This window comes from Artemia sp. Qi Xiang Cuo, chromosome 10, assembly GCF_049724085.1.
Source record: "Artemia sp. Qi Xiang Cuo chromosome 10, ASM4972408v1, whole genome shotgun sequence".
NCBI lineage: Eukaryota > Metazoa > Arthropoda > Branchiopoda > Anostraca > Artemiidae > Artemia > Artemia sp. Qi Xiang Cuo.
The window spans coordinates 977,006-1,002,815 of record NC_142803.1 but is presented as its reverse complement, the minus strand read 5'-3'; the positions used below and the strand labels follow the sequence as shown (position 1 = coordinate 1,002,815).

The window sequence follows — 25,810 nt, the reverse complement described above, 5'->3', positions numbered from 1 at the left end:
GAAGTCAAAAAAAAAATTTGTTAAAAAAATAGTTTGTTTTCATGAAAATAATATTGAATTAGAGCCATCAGTCCTCATCAATAGGAGTATGAGTATGCACAAGAATATATTTTTAAAATTTAAATCAAAAGTGCCATTCTATTTTTCTGATATGATTTAGAGATGTAAAAAAAAAGTTGAATAATTTCGAAGTCCAAAAAAAAAATTAAAAACTAAGACGATTGGAAATTATCCCGTATATGAAGTGAGCTACCCCTCCGAAATACCTTGTTCTTTATGTTAGACTTTGACTTTTCATCCCAATTAAATTAAAAAATAAGCATTTTCAACTAGAAATAAGGAGCATCGTTAAAAAATAGGACGAATGGAAATTACCCCGTATATGAAGAGAGCTACCCTCTCCGAAATACCTTGTTCTATATGTTAGACTTTGACTTTTCATCCCAATTAAATTCAAAAATAAGCATTTTCAACTAGAAGTAAGGAGCATCGTTAAAAACTAAGACGAATGGAAATTATCCCGTATATGAAGTGAGGTGCCCCCTCCGAAATACCTTGCTCTTTATGCTAGACTTTGACTTTTCATCCCAATTAAATTAAAAAATAAGCATTTTCAAGCAGAAATAAGGAGCATCGTTAAAAACTAAGACGAATGGAAATTATCCCGTATATGAAGTTAGCTTCCCCCTCCAAAATACCTTGTTCTTTATGTTAGACTTTGACTTTTCATCCCAATTAAATTAAAAAATAAGCATTTTCAACTAGAAATAAGGAGCATCATTGAAAACTAAGACGAATGGAAATTATCCCGTATATGAAGTGAGCTACCCCCTCCGAAATACCTTTTTCTTTATGTTAGACTTTGACTTTTCATCCCAATTAAATTAAAAAATAAGCATTTTCAACTAGAAATAAGGAGCATCGTTAAAAACTAAGACGAATGGAAATTATCCCGTATATGAAGTGAGCTACCCCCTCCGAAATACCTTGTTCTTTATGTTTGACTTTGAATTTTCATCCCAATTAAATTAAAAAATAAGCATTTTCAACTAGAAATAAGGAGCATCGTTAAAAACTAAGACGAATGAAAATTATCCCGTATATGAAGTGAGCTACCCCCTCCAAAATACCTTGTTCTTTATGTTAAACTTTGACTTTTCTTCCCAATTAAATTAAAAAATAAGCATTTTCAACTAGAAATAAGGAGTATTGTTAAAAACTAAGACAAATGGAAATTATCCCGTATATGAAGTGAGCTGCCACCACTGAAATACCTTGCTCTTTATGTTAGACTTTGACTTATTACCCCAATTAAATTAAAAAATAAGCATTTTCAAATAGAAATAAGGAGCATCATTAAAAACTAAGACGAATAGAAATTATCCCGTATATGAAATGAGCTACCCCCTCCGAAATATCTTATTCTTTATGTTAGACTTTGACTTTTCATCCCAATTAAATTAAAAAAAATAAGCATTTTCAACCAGAAATAAGGAGCATCGTTAAAAAAACTAATAAGAATAGAAATTACCCCGTATATGAATTGAGCTACCCCCTCCAAAATACTTTGCTCTTTATGTCACACTTTCACTTTTGATCCCATAAATTAAAAAATAATCATTTTCAACTAGAGATAAGGAGCATCATTGAAAACTAAGACGAATGGAAATTATCCCATATATGAAGTTAGCTACCCCCTCTGAAATACCTTTGAAGTTGTTTTCATGTAAAAATATCCTTCCCCTTTTCCATGGAAAATTCCCCCCTCAAGACAATTCTTAATTTCTGATCGTGCTTTTCAGACATTTCTTGTTAAAACTTTATTTTCAACTAATTCATCCGTGTTTTCGAAAGCAATTCATGCCAGAGTACAGCACTATAACTAGTCTAAGACATCCACTCTGTCATCGTCCCCATCCCCCTAAAAATGCTTTTCAGACATTTCTTGTTAAAAATTTTATTTCAAGTCATTCATTTGGGTTTTTCACAAGCAATTCGTACCACAGTACAGCACTATCACTAGTCTGAGACATCCAATCTGTCATCGCTACATCCCCCCAAAAACAATTTTCAGACATTTCTTGTTAAAAATTTTATTTCAACTCATTCACATGGGTTTTTCGCTAGCAACTCCCTCCTCCACTATCACACTAAAAGTACTCTAAGACACCCCGCTCCCATCACCTCACCACTTATGTATTATATGGAACACATCGAAGAAGTAAAGCTATCCGTTATTACAATTCTTTTCTTGTCATCTACACCCCTCTTAGTATCAACTTCTTCGTATAGTATAACGTTAAACTATTTTAAATTGAAAACACTGTCCAAACAGCACTTTTGTATTATACAGTACACAATCACCCCATCTCCCCCAAAACACTTTTCAGCCATTTCTTGTTAAAAGTTTTTATTTCAAGTCAATCCTTAATAGGATCAAATTCGCAAATCCTACAATCCAATTCGCAAATCCCATTACCCCTTTTTAAATGTCAATCAAACAATTCTGATTGTAGTATCCAATTTTTTAATAACAAACTGCATGCTCTCAACACATGTTGGACCACATTATACCTTGCCTAGCAGCTCGAACCATCGTACAGCACTATAGGTACTCTAAGAGATCCTTCTGGCATCACTCTCTCCACTTATGTATTATACGGAACACTTCGAAGAAGTAAAGCTATTCGTTATTACAATTCTTTTCTTGTCATCTACACCCCTCTTAGTATCAACTTCTTCGTAGAGTATAACGTTAAACTATTTTAAATTAACAACACTGTCCAAACATCACTTGTGTATTATACAGTACACAATCACCCCATCTCCCTCAAAACACTTTTCAGCCATTTCTTGTTAAAAAATTTTATTTCAAGTCAATCCTTAATAGGATCAAATTCGCAAATCCTACACTCCAATTCGCGAATCTCATTACCCCTTTTTTAAATGTCTATCAAACAATTCTGATTGTAGTGTCCAATTATTTAATAACAAACTGCATACTCTCAAAACATGTTAGACCACATTATATATTGTCAACTTTAAAAAAAAATGTGCATGTGATAAATCCATGTGCAATAGAACCTTGACTTTAGTTTCATAACATGCTTGACCACTTTGAAAGGTGTCAAGGAACGTAAAGGCCCCAAATAGCATAGGAAGGAACGTAAAGGCCCAGAATAGCACAGGAAAGAACATAAACTCCTAGAATAGCATAGGAAGGAACGTAAAGGCCCAGAATAGCACAGGAAGGAACGTAAAGGCCCCAAATAGCATAGGAAGGAACGTAAAGGTCCTCAAATAGCATAGGAAGGAACGTAAAGGCCCAGAATAGCACAGGAAGGAATGTAAAGGCCCCAAATAGCATAGGAAGGAACTTAAAGGCCCCAAATAACACAGAAAGGAACATAAAGGCCCCAAATAGCATAGGAAGGAAAGTAAAGGCCCAGAATAGCACAGGAAGGAACGTAAAGACCCAGAATAACACAGGAAGGAACATTAAGGCCCCAAATTGCATAGGAAGGAACTTAAAGGCCCCAAATAGCATAGGAAGGAACGTAAAGGCCCAGAATCCATAAGTACATGCTCTGGAAAGGTGTCAAGGAAAATAAAGTACTAGAATCCATAAGTATATGCTCTGGAAAGGTGCTAAGGAACTTAAAGGCCCAGAATCCATAAGTATATACTTTAGAAAGGTGTGAAGAAACGTAAAGGCCCAGAATAACACAGGAAGGAACATAAAGGCTCAGAATCCAGACGATGCATTCTACTTCCGTGATCTTTCTTCTGGCAGAAAATACAAAATTCCACATTTTTGCAGATAGGAGCTTGAAACTTCTTTAGTACGGTTCTCTCATATGCTGAATCTGATGGTGTGATTTTTATTAATGTTATATGACTTTTAGGGGATATCTCCCCCTTTTTTCGAAAACAAGGCAAGTTTTCTCAGGAATCTTTTGATGAAACTTATACTTGATGAAACTTATATATTTGAAATCAGCATAAAAAGCTGATTCTTTTGATGTATCTATTGGTACTGAAATTCCATTTTCTAGAGTTTCGGTTACTATTGAGCCGGGTCGCTCCTTACTTACAGTTCGTTACCACGAACTGTTTGAAAATAAAAAAACAAGTTTTTTAAATTGAAAGTAAGGAACGAGATTAAAACTTAAAACGAACAGAAATGATTCCGTATATGAAGGGGGTGGTCTCCTCCTCAACGCCTCGCTCTTTAAGCTAAAGTTTTTTACGCTGAATCTAATGGTTTGATTTTAATTAAAGTTCTATGATTTCTAGGAGGTGTTTCCCCGTTTTTTCCAAAATAAGGCAAATTTTCTCAGGCCCTTTGCCTGTTATGGGTAAAAATGAACATTATTAAATTTAGATATTTGAAATCGTCATAGAAATTTGATTCTTTTGATGTATCTATTGGCGTCAAAATTCCGTTTTTAGAGTTTCGACTACTATTGAGCCGGGTCACTCCTTACTTACAGTTCGTTGCCACGAACTGTTTGATAAGAACCATAACTGCCATATAGATCTCCTAGTACAGTTAATTTGGCACCTGATAAATGAACAAAGTACAGTTAGTGCGGCACCGCAAGCAGCAAATGACAATTCGACATTTTCCCCTCCCCCTAGATTTTTAGTCCGTCACCCTATATTTTGAAAAATACCTTTTTAAGATTATTTTCATTTAAAAGGCCTTTTTTTGTAGGGGGGGGGTTCTTCATTGAAAATGCCTTTTTTAGGGTAATTTCATTGAAAAAAATATTGCGCCTCCCCTAGATTTAAAAAAATTCCTTTCACCCTCGTCCATTTCTAAATATCAAATCAATATCACAAGATGAGATTGTGCCAAGAAATTCACCACCCCTTTCCCTAAATCGTTAAGTTGCTGTAGTAAAAGAAAATATTGTGATGTTGTACATTCACCAAAAAGGTGATCCTTTGGATGCAAATTTTCGCCTAGCTAAATGAGCAATTCATAGACTGTTTCAACCAATGAAAAAATTTAATTTCTGGAACCGTTTATTTCTAATGATGTTGAAACTACTCAATAAATACAAATAACTTAATTTAATTACTACATTAGTGAGTATTGATAAATAGGACAATTTTCTTTTAAATAACGCGATCCTTTTATAAGTGCTCTTTAACGTTTTTTTTATGAAAAAATTTATTTAATATGAATCTAAACAAAGGATTATAAAAGGATAAAACAGTAAAAAATAAGCAAAAAACATATAGAAATAATTATTTCTGATCCCTTTATTTTTACTATTAGTAAAAGTATTTAGCAGGTTTATATCTCTTGATTTATTGTCTAAATTAGTGATCACTGATAGAAAAAAGGCAGTTTTTCCTAGATAACACGATCTTTTTATAAGGGCTTTTCACGGTTTTTTTTTTGTCTTTTTTTTTAATCAAATTTTCTTCTATGATTATATCAATTCTTTTCTTCTGCAAAAGAATTTCTGTCTGTTATTTCTGTCTGCAAAGGCAGTTATTCGTCGTGTATTTCCAGTTTAGTAATTTCTCTCTCCTTCGTTTATTTTCCCTGTTTTCTCTTTTCCTAGTGTTTCTCCTTTTGTGTTTTTCCCTTATATATTGTTATTTATTTTTTTATTTTTTTTTACTGTATGGTAGTGTTTATTCTCTTTAATCGTTATTTCATATATATTTTTTGATTTAGAGTAATATTTATGGTTGTTTTAGTATTTTATTATTGTGTTGTAAGGCCCACAACAAGCCAAGCTTCTTGGGCCAAATAATTTTTCTTTACGTTTGTAATACATTTTAATATTAATAAAATGATTGATTGATTGATTGATTGATTTCATTCTTTGAATTTTCTAAAATAATGTTACGTAAAAAGCTCATTTTTATATTAATATATCAGGCACATAGGGGGGATTTAATTTTTGGAGCACATGGTGAGCCCAAAATATTGAAGGAGAGTCACAAATGTAGCAATAATATTGTTAATATCTATTTATTACCCCCTTACACCAAAAGGATAAATAGTGGGGTAAAACCATACGGTGAAATTCAAAACAAATGAAATATGAACATGAAATAAAATGAAAAATGAATGAAATAAAAAAGAAAGTAAAAATACAGTGAAACAAAATGTTGAACTGATTATGTTTCAGCAATTAATAAAATTATATATCAAACATTCAGTTTGATTTTGTTTGTACTTACCAAGACTGTTCAAGACAAATATAGTTTTCAGTAAAGCGCCAATGGCGCAGTAGGTTTTAGACTTTTACAGTGAGACAAGGAGGCAAAACCCGAACTCTTGTTTGTAGTGATTCTTGTTCGTTACAAGCTTTATTTGCATATTCAATTTAAGTTTCACTCGTTTTAAGATTTGTTAATTCATTTATATTAGTACATATTATATGTTGGTTTTCTATAATTGTTCATTTAATTTCTGTTCGTTTTGGGTTTCATTTATCAAACAGTTCGTGGTAACGAAATGCAGTTAAAAAGTGACCCGGCTTGATAGTAAAAAAAACTCTAAAAAACGAAATTTTGATATCAATAGATATATCACAAGAATTGGCTTTTTATGGTGATTTTAAATATATTAATTTAATTAAGTTTAGTTTTACCTATCATAGGTTACGAGCCTGAGAAAATGTTTCCGGTTTTAGAACAAGGGGAATACATTCCCTAAAAGTCAAGTGATCTTAGTAAAAATCACACCATCAGATTCAGCGCATCAGAGAACCCTACTGTACAGGTTTCAAGCTCCTATATGCAAAAATGTGGAATTTTGTATTTTTTGCCAGAAGTAAGATCACGGATGCGTGTTTATTTGTTTTTTGTTGTTTTTTTCCTTTTCCAGGGGTGATTTTATCAACCAAGTGGTCCTAGAATATCGAGAGGGGGCTCATTCGAACAAAAATTAAAAGTTCTAGGGCCCTTTTTAAGTGACCAACAAATTGGAGGGCAACTAGGCCCCCTTCTCCGGCCCTTTTTTACCCAAAATTATCCAATCAAAATTTTGAGATAGCCATTTTGTTTATCATGGTTAAAAGGCACAATAGCTATGCCTTTGGGCATAACATTACCCCCCCCCCCCCACAGCCCCAAGGGAAAGGTCTTTAAGTTATAAAATTTGTCCAGTGTTTACGCATAGTATTTGTTATTGGGATGCATGCATACATTTTTGGGTAAGGGGAAGGGGAATTTTCTGCCGGGGGTTTTTCTACGGGGTGATTTAACATGGGAGGGAAGATTCCAGGGAGTGAACTTGCCAGGGGAAATTATACACTGTGGGAATTTGCCAGAATTCTTATAAAAATTTCTTTTTATGTCTTGCTTTGTCTTTTCCGTTTCAGTTTTACGCACAGAGTGGTTAAGAGTAATTGTCCGGGGTAAATTATCAACGGGATTGAATTGTCCAGAGGATATAATCGTGGGGAGGGGGTTTCTCCGTGGAGGTTGGGCCAGACATCCTGGCTTTATTTAAAAAACAATCAGAAATTATATTAAAAAAACAAGTTTTTTTTAAAATAAAAGTAAGGAGCAACATTAAAACTTAAAATTAACAGATATTACTACGTATATGAAGGGGGTTGCCCCCACCTCAATGCGTCACTCTTTACGCTAAAGTTTGAATTTTGTCCCAATTCTTTAAGAATGACTCCTGAAATACAAGGGCCGTTTAATAAGACCAATAAGACGCTTTTTTAAAAGTACTAAAAGACTTTAGTGTAAAGAAAGATGTGTCGAGGAGGGGGCAACCCCCTTTATATAAGTAGTAATTTCTGTCCGTTTTAAGTTTTAATGTTTGTCCTTACTTTCAGTTGAAAAAATTTGTTTTTTTATTTAATTTATACTTCAATAACAAAATGATTTTGTTCGTTTTGAGCTTTTATTCAACATTCAATTTATGCTTTGTTCGTTTTAAGGTTTATTAATTCATTTATATTTGTAACTGTTGCATGTTTTTCTGCTATTGTTTATATACTTTCTGTTCATTTTTGGGTTTCATTTATTCTTTAATAGTAATTTCTAGTCGTTTTGAGTTGGATTTATTGTAGGTTTCTATTTCTTCCGATCATAAGTATACTATAACCTTTACTTTTCTTTAAAAACTTCTTTTTCGGAAAGTTTATTTTTAATTCAGAAAAAAGGACTAAATTCACTGAAACAGTGGAAAGGGTTAACAATTACTTTCTGGGCAAACTTAAGTGATAAGTGGCTTAAATATTTTTAAGTGCCTGGGTTAGATGAATTAAGCCTTTAGAGATATTTAGGAGTTGACATTCATGCAAATTCTTGAAACTTTTCAAACATTTCGTGGTAACGAACTGTAAGTAAGGAGCGACCCGGCTCAATAGTACGCGAAACTCTAAATAACGTAATTTTGATACCAGTAGATGCATCAAAAGAATTGGATTTTTATGCTGATTTCAAATATATAAGATTCATCAAATTTAGTCTAACTTATTAAAAGTTGAAAGCCTGAAAATATTTTCCTTATCTTCGAAAAAAGGGGGAAACACCCCCTAAAAGCGATAAAATCTTAATGAAAATAAACGCATCAAAAATAAAAGCAATAAAAGTAAAATAAAAGCAAAAATCCAAATCATGTTAGAACTATTTAAATTTCAAGATCTAGGATTTGTTGTCAAGCTCAAATTTTAAAAGCATAGGTGCATCAAATTTTAAACCACGAAAGGGACTTTTCCTTCAAGGTTATTTTGATATGAAATAAAAAAAAACAAGTTTTTTCACCTGAAAGTAAGGAGCAACATTAAAACTTAAAAGGAATAGATATTATTACGAATGTAAAGAGGGTTGCTCCTCCTCAACACCTCGCTCTTTACACTAATGTTTTTTAGTACTTTTGAAAAAAGCTAATTATTGTTCCAATTAAAAGAACATAGTGTTTCAGGAGTCATTCATATAAAGAATTGGGACAGAATTCACACTTTAGCGTATAGAAGGTGTTGAGTAGGAGCAACTCCAATTATATTCGTAATGATTTCTGTTCGTTTTAAGTTTTAGTGTTGCTCCTTACTTTCCGTTGAAAAAACATGTTTTTATATATTTAATTTCTGATCGTTTTTAAACAATGCTAGGAAATCTGGCTACACCTACACGGAAAAATCCCTCCTCCTGACCAATTTTTTTTTCTAGATCAGTGGTTCTCAATTTGATGTACGCGTACCCCTTGGGGGTACGCAAAAATGTTTAGGGGGTACAGGGTCAGACAACAAAAAAATAAAACAACAATTTAATTCTAGGACTGGTAATTTTATTTATAATTTAGCTATAGTTTACTTGGTAGGCTTATCGATAACTGAAAAGGTGTACCTAAAATGTTTTGAGGGTAAAAAGGGGCAAAGTGTCTAAATAAGTTTGAAAATTTACCCCGGGCACTTACCCTTAAAATCTCCACGCGTAAAATTGAATCGACAGAGAGAAAACAAGACATAAGAAGAATGTCGTATAGGAATTCTGGCAAGTTTCACCAGTATAAAATTTCCCCGGAAAAATTAACCTCCTGAAAATTTCCCTCCCCAGGGCAAACTGTCCCTGTAGAAAATCCCACCTGTAGAAAATCCCTCACCCGAAAAATGTATGCATACTTCCCAATAGCAAATACTACACTAAAACAACAGGCAGATTTTGTAACTTGAATATCTTTCCCCAGGGGCTGTGGGGGGTCATCAAATCTCCAAAAGTATATTTATTCGGCCTTTCAACTATGCTGAACAAAATGACCATCTCAAAAATTTGATCGGACGATTTTGTGATAAAAAGGGCCGTGGGAGGGGCCTATTTGCCCTGCAATTTTTTTTGGCAACTTAAAAAGGGCACTCGAGCTTTTAGTTTCCGTTTGAATGAGCCCTCTTCCGATCTTCTAGGACCACTGGGTCGAAACAATCACCCTTGGAAAAAAACAAACAAATAATCACGCATCCGTGATCTTTCTTATGGCAAGAAATAAAAAATTCCACATTTTTGCAGATAAGAGTTTGAAACCTCTATAGTAGGGTTTTCTGATCCGCTGATAATGAGGGTGTGATTTTCATTAAGATTATGTGACTTTTAGGGGGTATTTTTACATTTTTCGAAAATCAGGCAAATTTTCTCAGGCTCTTAACCTTTGATGGGCATGACTAAACTCAATGAAACTTATATATTTGGAATCAGCATAAAAATCGTATTCTTTTTATGTATCTATTGGTATAAACATTCTGTTTTTAAGAGTTTCGGTTACTATTGAGCCGGTCCGCTCCTTACTCATAGTTTGTAACCAGGAACAGTTTGATCTTTCATTTAACCCGTATGAGGTAAACCTGTTTCCTTAAAAAAATTATCTTCATGATGAACTTGATTCAAAGAGAATGATCTACATTGGAAGACGTGTATGCTTTAATGATGATTTATCAATTTAGGCAATTGATCAATTGATCATCATATATTTACGATATGCAGATTTGTTGCCCAGTAGCTAATGGCACCTGCACGTTTCTAAATGCACAAATCAGCATAGAAAATAGAAATAACCCGCAAGCCTTAGCCAATTTATTTCTAAAATAAAAAAAAATGAACTGAACACATTAATGCATAATAATGCAAAACATATACAAGTAGACTTTTGCTGCCTTATTTTTTTGTAGAATGGAATCCAAGTTAACTATCTTAAGATATTTTTTCAATAATTTTGGAAAAAAAATCCATAAAAGTTTTATTTTCATCAAATTCTACAAGACCTAACACTTTTGAATAGTTCTTGTCTTCCTCATTATGATTATTCTATTACCGATGCACCATCACCTTTATCTAAACATCTTGAGAAGATGGTTCAACAAAGCTTAAATTCTAAATACCTCTTGACTTGTCTATTTTTCTTCAATTCACCTCTTGTTTTATTTTGTTTTTTGTTTAGAAACTTTTAATAACAATTTTTTGAATAGTTCCCTGTTTAAATTAGAAAAATTAGCAACTTACCCCTTCTTTATCTTGTTGATCTAACAAGTGAGAATGGATTGAAAGCAAAAAGTCAATAACTTCTGAATGGCCAGCTAGAGCTGCAACGTGAAGGGGAGTTCTACCCAGATGATCACGATGGAGTAAAGCCCCTCTGTTGAGGAAAAGTTGAACCAATTTAACGTGTCCTATAAAGTAGAAGTTGTAAGTTATTAAATCTAATTTCATTTTTAACTTTTTGCCTCTACACAAATTCTTATTATTCACAGGGCATGACATGAAATCTTACTGCAGGAAGTTTTTAAACCTATCTTCATGTCTATTTCTTGATATTGGTTGTTATAAAAGCCGTATCCAGGATTTTATAATTGGGGGTGCTACAAAAGGTGATTTTTTGAGGGAAGTGGGGGTGTATAAAAAAACTTAAAACGCCTAAAAAACTGTTTATATTCATTTTTGTTACGTTGTTACGAGCCGTAAAAACATTTCGAGGGGGGAGGATTAAAACCCCTAACTCCCCCTGGATACGGCCTTGAGTGTTATTAATATCGTGTTTGTATTAAGCCTAAGTTCTTAAATCAAAGAAGCTTGTTCCCCGTAAACCATGGATATCAGAGGAGATAATGGACAAATTTAAATTGAAATTGAAGTTGATTAATTTAGATTAATTGAAAATTTGAATTAAAAATACCAAGAAATACATAAAGAGCTGGGATTTTTAAGGGGAAAAGGGTTAAAGCCCTCCTTGGTACAGCCCTTGGCGTGGCTGTCAGCTTTAGGCAGGGCATGAATCTCAGTGTAAATTCGTGTGTATAAGAGGATAAGAACCATTTCCTAAATTTTTCTAATTATAAATAGGTATAAAATGTGGGTGTAAAGACGGTTAGGAAGGGAATTCTAGGGCCAAATAAGTTTTTATTATTAACAACGTTAATCTTTAATGGGTAAGATCTTTTGTAGGTGTAATCCTAGGGGTGAAATATTCCGTGGCACAATATTCCATATGCGTAACCTTCTAGGCGCAGTCTTTTTGATACAATCATACACTTTTTTTGTTCTTACCAAGGATTTCCCCACCCCCTCCCCCCCCGAAAAAAAGAAATCCTGCATACGGGACTTAATAGCCTATGTCATGTATAGTATCCCTGTAAATTCTGTTGCTAACCTTACTTTTATAGTGGTTGAAAGATATTCAGAAGCTGTCAATTTTTAATGTAGTTTTTCTTTTTTTCTTAGGCCAAGCTTGAGCCAAAATCCCTGGCAATAGAAATTGAAGCGCTAAAATTTCCCAACGACTATTTTAAATCTGGGCACGTTCCAATAAATCTGCCTATGTATGACATAACAGCGAACCCCTTTAGAAATGTTTGCCAACATCCGTCGTAAGAACGAAAACCAAGAGTATAAAATGCACACCATTTTCATATGTTTCAAGCACTTCGGCAGCAATGTTTACCGTCTGAAAATTTTGCATTTATTATTGGTGCAGAAATTTGTAAGAGTTTCTGCAAGGATCTGTTAACGTGTGCACGAGTTGAGATCGGATATTCCATGATCGAGTTGAGATCGGGAATACCCATCTCGTGTGCACGAGTTGAGATCGGGAATACCCAACATCGGGTATTCCATGAGTGATGAAGAGTACCCTGTCAATCAGCAGGTTTTATTTAGTGTTTTCTCTCCGTAATGTTAACGATTATCATTAGTTTGTAATATTATGTAAATTAGCTTGTAATTTAATATTTTCATCTAGGCTCATTATTCCTAGTTTCCCCTAAAAGTAGATTTCTTTGAATCCACCATAATTGTTTGTTATTGGGCTTAAATAATCTTTAAAAAATGCTGATGAAATATAATATGAAACTTATATTTGTCCCTAATTAGGTATTCGTGCGTATCAATTATCATCTATATAGGTATCGATAACCAGCAATACTGTTCAAATAGTTTGTGGTAACGAACTGCAAGTAAGGAGTGACGCTGCTAAATAGTAACCGAAACTCTAAAAAAAACGTAATTCTGATTCCAAAGAAATAAGTTTAATTGAGTTTAGTCTTACCGATCAAAAGTTACGAGCCTGAGAAAATTTGCCTGATTTTCAAAAAAGGGGAGAAAACAGCCTCTAAGGTTCATAGAATCTTAATGAAAATCACACCATTTGATTCAACGTATTAGAGAACCCTACTGTGGAGGTTGCAAGCTCCTATCTGCAAAAATGTGGAATTTTGTATTTTTTGCCATAAGAAAGATCACGGATGCGTTTTATTTATTTATTTTTTCCAGGTGTGATTGTATCAACCCAGTGGTCCGAGGATATCGGGAGAGGGCTCATTCGAACGAAAATTTAAAGTTTTAGTGTCCTTTTTAAGTGACAAAAAATTGGAGGGCAACTAGGCCCTCTCCCACGGCCCTTTTACCTTAAAAATCGTCCGATCGAAAGTCTCATATAGCCATTTTGTTCATCATAGTTGAAAGGCCAAACAACTATACCCTTGGAGATTTTATGACCCCTTACAGCCCCTGGGGAAAGGTTTTTAAGTTACAAAATTTGCCCATGGTTTACGTATAGTATTTGCTAATGGGAAGTATGCATACATTTTTTGGGTGACGGGGGTGAATTTTCTAAAGGTGAGATTTTCCACGGGGACAATTTGTCTTGGGGAGGGAAATTTTCAGGGGGATAATTTATGTAGGATAAATTTTACACTTATGAACCTTACCAGAATTCCTATCCGAGAATCTTCTTAGCTTTTGGTTTCTCATTGTCGACTCAATTTTACGCGTGGAGATGTTAAGGGTAATTGTTCGCAGTAAATTTTCCACCAGGATTGAATTCTCTAGAGCAGTGGTTCTCAGACTTATATAGATACTGTACCCCTTCTTACCCACAAAATATTTTAGGTACCCCTTCTCAGTTACCGGTACTAAGTAAATTATAGCTAAATATAAATAAAATTACCAGTTGTAGAGTTAAATGGTAGTTTTGTTTTTTTTTTGTTCTGGCCGTGTACCCCCTAAAAAGTTTTGCGTACCCCAAAGGAGTACGCGTACCACAACTTGGGAACTACTGGTCTAGAGAATTAATCGGCAGGAGGTGAGATTTTTCCATGGAGGTGTAGCCAGATTTACTGGTATTATTTAAAAAAATGATCAGAATTTAAATAAAAAAAAAGTGCTTTCAGCTCAAAGTAAGGAGCAACATTAAAACTCAATACGAATATAAATTGTTACGTATATGATGTGGAGTTTCCCATCCTCAACACCTCGCTCTTTACGCTAAAGTATGAATTCTGTCCTAATTCTTTAATAATGAATCCCGAAACACTACGTTCTTTTAATTAGAATAACGAGAAGCTTTTTCTAAAAGAACTAAGAAACTTTAGCGTCAAGAGCGAGGTGTTGAATATGGTTTTTGGAGTTAATTTTGCCCTTTAAACCTGAGCTAATTCTTAAGGCAAATAATCAGTTGCCAATTTTATCCCTTTTCGTTTTTACAGAATAGGCATAAGTTAATCTTTCTGTCTTGTACTGATCTAATCAGTATCACAATACGAAGGTTAAAGTACTTATGAAACCAAAATAATATTTTTTACTTCCACCAGGGCCAAACTTACCCTACCATACCCTAAAACAGCGATTTTCAAAGATTTTTCTTTTGGTTGTTTAAAAACTATAGTACTTTCAGGACAGTGTCACAGTATCATAAGTGTTGCCATATCGAACCGTGGAGATAATCAGGGAAGTCCTATTAGTGAAATGTGACAAAGTCTTTTGTCCGTAAAAATTCCAATATTAAAAAGCCGGGTGATTCCCAAAGAAAAATAACCCTTCAAAGAAAGACTACTTCTTCTTAAGCTGTTTGGTGATTCATGTTTTTACCTTGTTTTTTTTATGATTTATCACCCACTTTTTTGTTTATTTTTAAATGATGCCTGCTACCACCAAAAACTTCACAACTGCATAAAAAAAACATAGTTAATGAAATTTGTTTTTGTAATACCAAAACTAGGGCTCATTTGTATAAAATTTGGTAATGAATAATATACTGGCATACATCAGTAGCAGTCGTTTCATGAATTCATATTTCAAAAAGCCAAAATCTCAGGTAACAGTTCATAAATACAGGTAAGATCCAGTCTCATAAGAATTAATCACCAGACACGTACTGGGTGGGAATTATATCCCCCCAAATCCTGAGCAATTACAAATTTCCGAGAACAAATGAAAATGTCAATTCAAATGTGTTTTTTTTTATTATTGGATCCCGAAAAAGAATTTTTATGCCCGTGACTGGTAATCCTAATTCGTACCCAACTGGATGGAACATCAAAGCCTGATTCTGAGCACTAAGGCTCAACTGGTTTTGGATTAAAAAGCTAGAGTTCGAAGCTATACAAGAATAATATTTTTCTTGAAAGGTGCCATTATTATAAAGAGGAAAGCACAAAGAAACAGAGAATTTACATTTGAATAACGTTGTTACTGAAAAAAAAATTCTTGTTCTTTTCACTGGTCCGCATTTTGACGCTGCTACAACAGGAAAATTACAACAATGGGTAAAAGAGTTGGGGCTGTTTGGCTTCTCTTTTCTGACATATGATTAAAATATATTCTGAAAGGCTCTTAAAAATATATCAAGCAATTATACCAATGGAATTAAAGGACACTTTTCAACACAGAATTACTGATCTATGGTCTTTAGTTTTTCTCTTTAGGTAAAGACTGCAGAGCCCTATATCTAGACGATTTTGAAAGACATAAGTTTTATGACAGCGTTGGGCGTATCCTATTCGAATTCAATAAAAAACAAGTTTTTTCAACTGAAAGTAAGGACCAACATTAAAACTTAAAACGAACAGAAATTATTAAGTATATGAGGGAGGCTGCTCCTTTTCAATACCTCGCTCTTTACGCTAAAGTTTCTTAGTTCTTTTAGAAAAAGCTTCTTGTTATTCTAATTAAAAGAACGTAGTGTTTCGGGATTCGTTACGTAAGTTAATTCATAAGTTACGTCAGAAAAAAATTTTGAGAAAGTCATTTACCCAAAAAAGTAAAATTAATATGCAAATTTCGTTTTAATTATTCATGCACGGTGAGCCAAAATCAAAGCTGCATTAATTCAAGAACGTTTAGAAATTAAATAAAAAAACAAGTTTTTTTTAACTGAAAGTAAGGGCCAACATTAAAATTTAAAACGAACAGGAATTATTATGTATATGAAAGGGGCTGTCCCCTCCTCAACGCTTCGCTCTTAACGCTAAAGTTTTTCATTGTTTAAAAAAAAAACAGAGTTGCGAGACAGTCAAACTTTAGCATAAAGAGCGAGGCGTTGAGGAGGGGACAGCCCCTTTTATATACGGAATAATTTCTTTTCGTTTTAAGTTTTAACGTCGTTCCTTACTTTCAGTTACAAAAACTTGTTTTTTATTTAATTGAAAGATAAATCGAATTGAACGAAATTCAATTCAAAAGAATTCAAACAAATAAACGTTCAAACGGGGATAAGTCCAGTTATTAGACGGTACAAACAGATACGGAAGTCTGGATATTTCGGTCACATATACATCGATTCGACAAATCTAGTGAATGAAGCGGGATTAATTATTATTTAGTATATCTACTGATGAAGATCGCGGTATATGTGGTCGAAATATCCATACTTTTGTATATGTTTTGACTGTCTAATAATTAGATTTATCCCCATTTGAAAGTTTATTTGTTCGTCATAGAAAAGTAGTGTAGTTTTGGAAAAAAATACACCGAAAAAACGGATTCAAATACTGAAAATTAAAATAGCATATCTAAAATACATTAAGCAATAGATTCTGTTGAAGTAAGTGAAATGATTTGTACGTACTTCATTCGAATTCCGAGTCACAGGAGATGTTCAATGATTTTAAACAACTTCGTAATTAAACTAATCGGCTTCGCAGATCTTGTGTTCAAATAAATAAAAAAAACAAGTTTTTTAAACTGAAAGTAAGGAGCGACATTAAAACTTAAAAGGAACAGAAATTATTCCGTATATGAAAGGGGCTGTCCCCTCCTCAACGCCTTGCTCTTTACGCTAAAGTTTTTTATTGTTTTAAAAAATAAAGTTATGAGACAGAGTCAAACTTTAGCGTAAAGAGCAAAGCATTGAGGAGGGGACAGCCCCTATCATATACGGAATAATTTGTGTTCGTTTTAAGTTTTAATGTCACTCCTTACTTTCAGTTTAAAAAACTTGTTTTTTTTATTTAATTTCTGATCCGTTTTTAGTTAATACAGCTTTTATTTGGGTTCACCGTCATTGAATAAGTAAACAAAATTTTGTTCCAATTCTTTAAAAATGACCCCTTAATCACAAAGGCCGTTAATTAGAATAAATAGCTCTTTTGAAAGTACTAAACAATCTTTGGCTTAAAGAGCGAGGCATTGACTAGAAGGAGAACCCAATCATATAGCTAATATTTTTTTGTTCGTTTTAATTTTTGATGTTGCTCCTTACTGTCAGTTGAAAAACTTGTTTTTTTATATTTAGTTTCTTATTCTTTTTTTTAAATAATGATGGGAAATCAGGCGCTCCCTGCATAGCAATGTCCCTTCCCCCATGAAAACTTCCTTCATGAAAAGATCCTCCCATATAACCCCCGACTCACCCCTACCCCCCCCCCCCCACTACCAGAAAAAATTCCTCCTGAAAACGTCTGTATACTTCCCAATAACCAATAATGTTTGTTAACATTGGGTAAAGTTTATAACTTTCAGCCCTCCCCCTGGGGGCTGTGAGGGATTAAGTCATCCTAAAAGACATAGTTATAATATTTTCGACCATGCTGAACAAAATGGCTATCTCAAAATTTTTCTCGGGTGACTTTGGGAAAAAAATGTGCGCGGGAGGGGGCCTAGTTGCCCTCCATTTTTTTGGGTCACTTAAGAAGGGAATTAGAACTTTTAATTTCCGTTTCAATGAGCCCTCCCACAGTATTATATTACAACCGGGTCGATACGATCACCTCTGGGGAAAAGAAAAAAAAAACAAAACAAAAAACCAAATAAAAACGCATCCGTCATCTTTATTATGGCAAAAAATGGAAAATTACACATTTTTGTAGATAGGAGCTTGAAACCTTTACAGTAAAGTTCTCTGATACGCTGAATATGATGGTGTGATTTTCATTAAGGTTCTATAACTTTTAGGGGGTCTTATCCCCTTTTTTCGAAAATCAGCCAAATTTTCTCAGGAGCGTAACTTTTGATAGGTAAGATTAAACTTGATGAAACTTATATATTTGAAATCAGCATAAAAATTTGATTCTTTTGATGTATCTATTGTATTCAAAATTCCGTTTTTTAGAGTTTCAGTTACCATTGAGCCGGGTCGCTCCTTACTTACAGTTCGTTACCACGAACTGTTTGAAAATATTATGGAATGAAAGTTGAAAATAATAAAGGGAAGACGAAAGTTACGTGGAAAACTATTAATGAATTATTAAATGGTGGCAAAAAAAAAATGAAAATCCAGCAAGCCTAAAAGTTGACGATAGAATAGTTGTTGAAAGGAAGGAAATTTTTGATGTTTTTGGTGAGTAATTTTCAAAAATAGGTAAATCAGTAAGTGATATTTCATATAAGGATAGCAGTAAAATTGCTGAACCTTTTAAATACGAAAGAGGTTTGGGGGTAAAGATGAACATTGCTGAAACTAATCTAGAGGAGATGAAGCAAATAATAGGATTGATGAAGTCAAATTCGTCTGGGAGTGATGGTCTCAATCTGCAAACATTTAAATTAGTAATGGTATATTTGTTTATCTGCCTTGTATATTTGATTAACGAATCGCTGAAAAAGGGTGAGTTTCCTTCACGATTTAAAGAGGCCATCTTTAACCATTTGCATAAAGGAGGTCTGAAGACAGGTCCTTCGAACTGGAGACCGATTTTGATGTTGTCTTTGATTTAAAAGCTATATGAAAAGGTCATACATAGAAGATTGTATAACCATCTGAATCTATATGGATTTCTCGCAGAAACACAGTTAGGATTAAGGAAAGGCCATTCTACGATACATGCAGTCCACCATCTCACAGATTTTGTTGACTCTGCACTTGACCGTCTATCTTGACTGTCTATCTTGACCGTTTCTAAGACGAATTTCATGAATTTTTTTTTAGAATTGGTACTCCCATTATTTTAAATAATAAAATATGTCTGAATGGTGTATTCTTAAAACAAGCTTTTAGAGTAAAATATTAAGGTTTTTATGTTGATTGTAATTTGAGTTGCAAATTACACTGTGATGCAGTAGCAGCAAAAGTGATAAGAGGATTGGGTCTTATAAGAAGGCTAAGAAATGAGCTCCCACCAAAAAATTCTAAGGATCCTCTATTATTCTCTTATCAGTCCGTATCTATCTAATGGTTGCTTGCTGTGGACTAGTTATTTTGTGTCAAGTTCTAAAAGAGTTCAAGTTCTACAAAATAAAGTTGTTCGTGTCTTAGGAGATTATGTGAGATTTGAAAATAGTGCTTTGAGTTGTTTCACTAAAATGAAAATTCTAAATATTTATAAGTTAAGAGATTATCAATTAGCTATTTTTGTTTATGAATGTTTGAATTGTTATTCACTGGAGTGCTTTTGGGAAATTTTTTAGTCTAACTCGCTTTATCATTGTTATGAAACTAGGCATTCTTCATGATAGTGTCTGAGGCTTGGAGTACTCAACGCAGATCTTTATTTCCGCGTTTTAAACGACCACAGTAGAGTGATAAGTTATACTTCTATAGCGCTATGTTCCCTCCCATGCTATTCTATAGCGCTATGTTCCTTCCTATGATATTCTAGGAGTTTATGTTCCTTCCTATGCTATTCTATAGTACTATATTCCCTCCCATGCTATTCTATAGCGTTATGTTCCTTCCTATGTTATTCCAAGGGTTTATGTTCCTTCCTATGTTATTCCAGGAGTTTGTGTTCCTTCCTATGCTATTCTAGGAGTTTATGTTCCTTTCCAAACAAAGCAATCAAAAAAACACGTCTTTAGCAACTTCGTTCAACATGATAGTGTATAATGTTTCACGCCTACATTCACGTCTACAAGAATATACAGTGCAGTTTGACGTGCACATTGCAAAAAGCGAGCAAACTTTTACCTATAAAGGGGTAAAACACGTTTTGAAACTATAGCATTTGCGAATTGGATCGTATGAAGGTGGAGAAAAAAGGGTATAGTATTTGCGAATTGGACTATACGAACGATATTAATTGAATAATAGTGAAAAAACAGAGCGAGATAGCATTTGCGAATTGGATCGTATGAAGGTGGAGAAAAAAGGGTATAGCATTTGCGAATTGGACTTTACGAACGATATTAATTGAATAATAGGGGAAAAAAACAGAGCTAGATAGCATTTGCAAATTAGATCGTATGAAGGTGGAGAAAAAAAAATAGTTAAACTGATTATTGGACAATTGCCTTTAGTCAACACTAGTTTGTTTGGAATGTGTCACTGCTAAAGCTAACTCTAATTGCAAAAAAGGGTATAGCATTTGCAAATTGGTGATTCCCAGTTAAGGTAACCCCTCGGGGTTGCTAACTCATAGCTTATTTATTATAAATTTGGAACAACATCAATCTATGGAAATATTTAAAGATGATAAAATGGTCTTATGACTTGACCTAGCTTTACTTCTTCGATGTGTTCTGTATAATACACAAGTGGTGTTTGAACAGTGTTCTCAATTTAAAATAGAGTTTAACGTTATAGTATACTAAAAAGTTGACACTAAGAGAGATGTAGATGGCAAGAAAAGAATTTTAATAATGAAATTCACAACAAACCTTAGAAATCCGTGCAAATCAAGTAGTAAGGTGTGTGTGAGTACGAACTATCAAGGATCAATATCACAAACGAACCTAAACACCAGAGACCTCAACCAATCAAAGGTCCTCTATCCCGAAACTCGAAAGGTGCTCCCTCCCCTCCAACGTTTTGGCCCCGCCCCTCCATTTTTTTTTTTTTTTTTGAAGTTTTTTTTCAACTTTTTTTTATTAATTTTTTTTAACATTATATATTTATCAACTTTTTTTTACATGTCTGAATTAGATGAAACATACTTAAAACAAAAAAAATCACATTTAATATTTTCCAAACTCAAAATGAGAATGGTATAGACATTTTAGTCAGGACCTTTACTATTAGAAAAAATAATATTTGTAGTAGCACTTTATTTTTATTGGACTAAAAATTTTTTTGGACTTTTTCCAAATTATTCAACTTTTTTTTACGTATCTTAAAATGACATAAAATATTCTTACGGCTCTACCAATTGTACTCTATGCTTGCTCAGAGACACGATGCGGCTTTCCCACTGGTACTTTATGGTGGGTTATCGACACTATCTAGTTTATTGCATGTATTAAATCAGAATTTTTTACGCGATGGAACGAAAAACACCTAAGTCATATCTTTAAAAAAAAGTGAAGATGGAGCATTTTAATAAAGTGTGTTCACATGACAATGTTATTATAGCATTGAATGCTGAAAAGGAGAAGTATTTAAATATGAAACATGTACAAGTGGTAGCACTATTGGAAATGTATGCGTGCATTGTCATGACAATAAGGAATTAAATTTCTTTGGAGTACCGAAAAAATTCAACTCTTATGTTGGTGGATATGCAAGATTGAGATCTCCAGAGATGATTGAACTCAAAGAGAATGCCAACAAAAAAATAATCGTTGATGATATAGGACAACTCCTTGCTAGTGTTGCTGGTAACACATTACATACTGATAAATCGTATAGTCAGATTTCGGATTTTAGCATTAAACAGAAGATCAAAAAAGACAGGCGCACTCTTCTACTAATATCATTAATCATGTCTTGTCTACGTGCCGAAACTGTTACCTGTGTAAATATAATGTGATAATTGACAGTGAAATATTTTTAGAGTATGCTAGCATATCAAACATTTAGAATGTCTATTAAAACATCGGAGATGTAAGAAAAGGAATTTGCAGACATCTATTGTCAGACATATGGGATAACATTGACAAAATCTAGGTATCAGAATGAATAAATTCTTTATCAACATCCGTTGATGGATATGTCATTATGAAAAAATTATAAGTAAGTAAGTAACAAACTCTTTCTTGAATTCACCTCTTGGATACACAATACAGAAATCTAATTCAGGAAATTATGAAAAAAAAATTGAACAAATTCATTATTAACATTCATTATCGATGGAAGTCGCTTCCTAGACAGACAATACAGCAATTTCACAAAATCTAAGTATAAGAGTGATTACATTCTATATCAACATCCATTTCTCGGATAAATAGGAAAAAGTTGACAAAATCTAAGTGTTAGAGTGAATAAATTTTTTTTTCAACATCTTTTGTCAGATACATCGGATAAAATTGACAGAAACTAAGTGTCAGAGTGAATAAATTTTTTATCAACATCCTTTGTCAGATACAACAAATAAAATTGACAAAATCTAAGTATCAGAGTGAATAAATTCATTATCAACATCCTTTGTCAGATAGGTCGGATAAAATTGACAAAATCTAAGCATCAGAGTGAATAATTTCTTATCAACATCCTTTCCCAGTTACGTCGAAAAAAATTTGATAGAATGTATGTACCAGAATAAATAAATTTTTTTAATCAACATCCTCTGTCAGATACATCAAATAGAATTACCATATTCTAAGATTCAGAATAAATAAATGCTTTAAAAACATCCTCTATCAGATAAGTCATATAAAATTGATAAAATACAGATATCTGTGTGATAAATTCTATATCAACATCCTTTTCTCGGATACATAGGATAAAATTGACAAATTCTAAGTGTTAGAGTGAATAAATTTTTTTTATCAACCTCCTTTGGCAGATAGATTGGATAAAATTGACAAAATCTAAATTTCCAAATGAATAAATTCATTATCAACATCCTTTGTCGGATATGTCGCATAAAATTGAAAAAATCTAAGTATCAGAGTGAATAGTTGTTTTTAACAACATCCTTTGCCAGATACATCGAATAAAATTGATAAAATATAAGTGTCAGAGTGAATAAATTTTTTTTATCAACATCCTTTGTCAGATACATCAAATAAAATTGACAAAATCTAAATTTCAGAATGAATAAATGCCTTAACAAAATTCTTTAAAGGATATTTCGGATAAAATTGACAAATTCTAAGTATCAGAGTGACTTAATTCTATATCAACATCCTTTTCTCGGATACATATGATAAAATTGAAAAATTCTAAGTGTTAGAATGAATAAATTTTTTTATCAACATCCTTTGCCAGATACATCGGATAAAATTGACAAAATCTAAGTATCAGAGTGAATAAATTCATTATCAACATCCTTTGTCGGATATGTCGGATAAAATTGACAAAAATCTAAGTATCAGAGTGAATAATTTCTTATCAACATCCTTTGCCAGATACATCGAATAAAATTGATAAAATATAAGTGTCAGAGTGATTAATTTTTTTTATCAACATCCTTTGTCAGATACATCAAATTAAATTGACAAAATCTAAATTTCAGAATGAATAAATGCTTTAAAAACATCCTTTATCGGATATGTCGGATAAAATGGACAAAATCTAAGTATCAGAGTGACTAAATTCTATATCAACATCCTTTTCTCGGATACATAGGATAAAATTGACAAATTCTAAGTGTTAGAGTGAATAATTTTTTTTTATCAACGTCCTTTGGTAGATACATCAGATAAAATTGACAAAATCTAAATTTCCGAATGAATAAATTCATTATCAACATCCTTTGTCAGATATATCGCATAAAATTGAAAAAATCTAAGTATCAGAGTGAATAATTTTTTTTTAACAACATCCTTTGCCAGATACATCGAATAAAATTGATAAAATATAAGTGTCAGAGTGAATAAATTTTTTTATCAACATTCCTTGTTAGATACATCAAATAAAATTGACAAAATCTAAATTTCAGAATGAATAAATGCTTTAACAACATCCTTTATGGGATATGTCGGATAAAATAGACAAAATCTAAGTATTAGAGTGACTAAATTCTAAAGCAACATCCTTTTCTCATATACATAGGATAAAATTGACATAATCTAAGTATCAGAGTGAATAAATTCATTATCAACATCCTTTGTCGGATATGTCGGATAAAATTGACAAAATCTAAGTATCAGAGTGAGTAATTTTTTTATCAACATCCTTTACCAGATACATCGAATAAAATTGATCAAATATAAGTGTCAGAGTGAACAAGTTTTTTTTTATCAACATCCTTTGTCAGATACATCGAATGAAAATTGACAAAATCTAAATATCAGAATGAATAAACGCTTTAACATGATCCTTTATCGAATATGTCGGATAACATTGACAAAATCTAAGTATCAGAGTGATTAAATTCTACATCAACATCCTATTCTCGGATACATAGATTAAAATTGACAAAATCTAAGTGTTAGAGTGAATATTTTTTTTATCAACATCCTTTGCCAGTTATATCGGATAAAATTGACAAAATCTAAGTGTCAGAGTGAATAAATTCATTAGCAACATCCTTTGTCTGATATGTCAGATAAAATTAATAAAATCTAAGTATCAGAGTCATTAAATTCCTTATCAACATCAGTTTATCGGATATATGGAAAAAAATTGAAAAAATCCAAGTATCAGAGTGAATAAATGCTTTATTAACATCCTTTAAATGCATTATCAACATCATTTGTTGGCTATATAGGATAAAATTGACAGAATCTAAGTATCAGATTGATTAAATTCTATATAAACATCCCTTTCTCGGCTACATGGGATAAAATTGACAAAATCTAAGTATCGGATTGATTAAATTATATATCAACATCTCTTGCTCGGGTACATGGGATAAAATAGAAAAAATCTAAGTATCAGTGTGAATAATTTATTTTTTATCAATATATTTTATCAGTTAAAACAATAATAATTAACAAAATCTAAAAATCAGAGTGGATAAATGCTTTTTCAGCATCCTGTGTCATATCTGTTGAATATAATTGACAAAATCTAAATATCAGAATGAATAAATGCTTTAACAATATTTTTTGTCTGATATGTTGGATAAAATTGACTGAATCTAAGTATCAGGGTCAACATCCCTGTCTCGGCTACATGGGATAAAATTGAAAAAATCTAAGTATCGGATTGATTAAATTCTATATCAACATCCCTTTCTCGGGTACATGGGATAAAATTGACAAAATCTAAGTATCAGAGTGAATAATTTATTTTCTATCAATATCTTTTATCAGTTAAAACAATTATAATTAACAAAATCTAAAAATCAGAGTGGATAAATGCTTTTTCAGCATCCTGTGTCGGACATGTTGAATAAAATTGACAAAATCTAAATATCAGAATGAATAAATGCTTTAACAATATTCTTTGTCGGATATGTTGGATAAAATTGACAGAATCTAAGTATCAGGGTTATTAAATTCTATATTAACATCACTTTCTGGGATACATGGGGTAAAATTGACAAAATCTAAGTATCAGAGTGAATAAATTCCTTATCAACATCCTTTGTCGGATATGTCAGATAAAACGACAAAATCTAAGTATCAGATTGAGTAAATTCCATATCAACATCCCTTTCTCGGATACATGGGATAAAATTGACAAAATCTAAGTATCAGAGTGAATAAATGCTTTATCAACATCATTTGTAGAGTATATCGGATAAAATTGACAAAATTTAAGTATCAGATTGATTAAATTCTATATCAACATCCCTTTCTCGAATACTTGGGATATACTTGACAAAATCTAAGTATCAGAGTTATTAAATTCTATAACAAC

The 25,810-nt window shown here is 32.6% G+C and overlaps 1 protein-coding gene across 1 annotated transcript in view; it reads right to left on the bottom strand.

Moving 5' to 3' along the window:
- The window catches only part of TrpA1 (Transient receptor potential cation channel A1), a 393,252-nt gene that overhangs the window by 158,417 nt on the left and 209,025 nt on the right, over window positions 1-25,810 (bottom strand). The window contains exon 8 of the mRNA XM_089095770.1: window positions 10,981-11,147. Coding sequence (XP_088951896.1) covers window positions 10,981-11,147 — 167 coding nt within the window. The remainder of the gene's footprint in view (window positions 1-10,980; window positions 11,148-25,810) is intronic.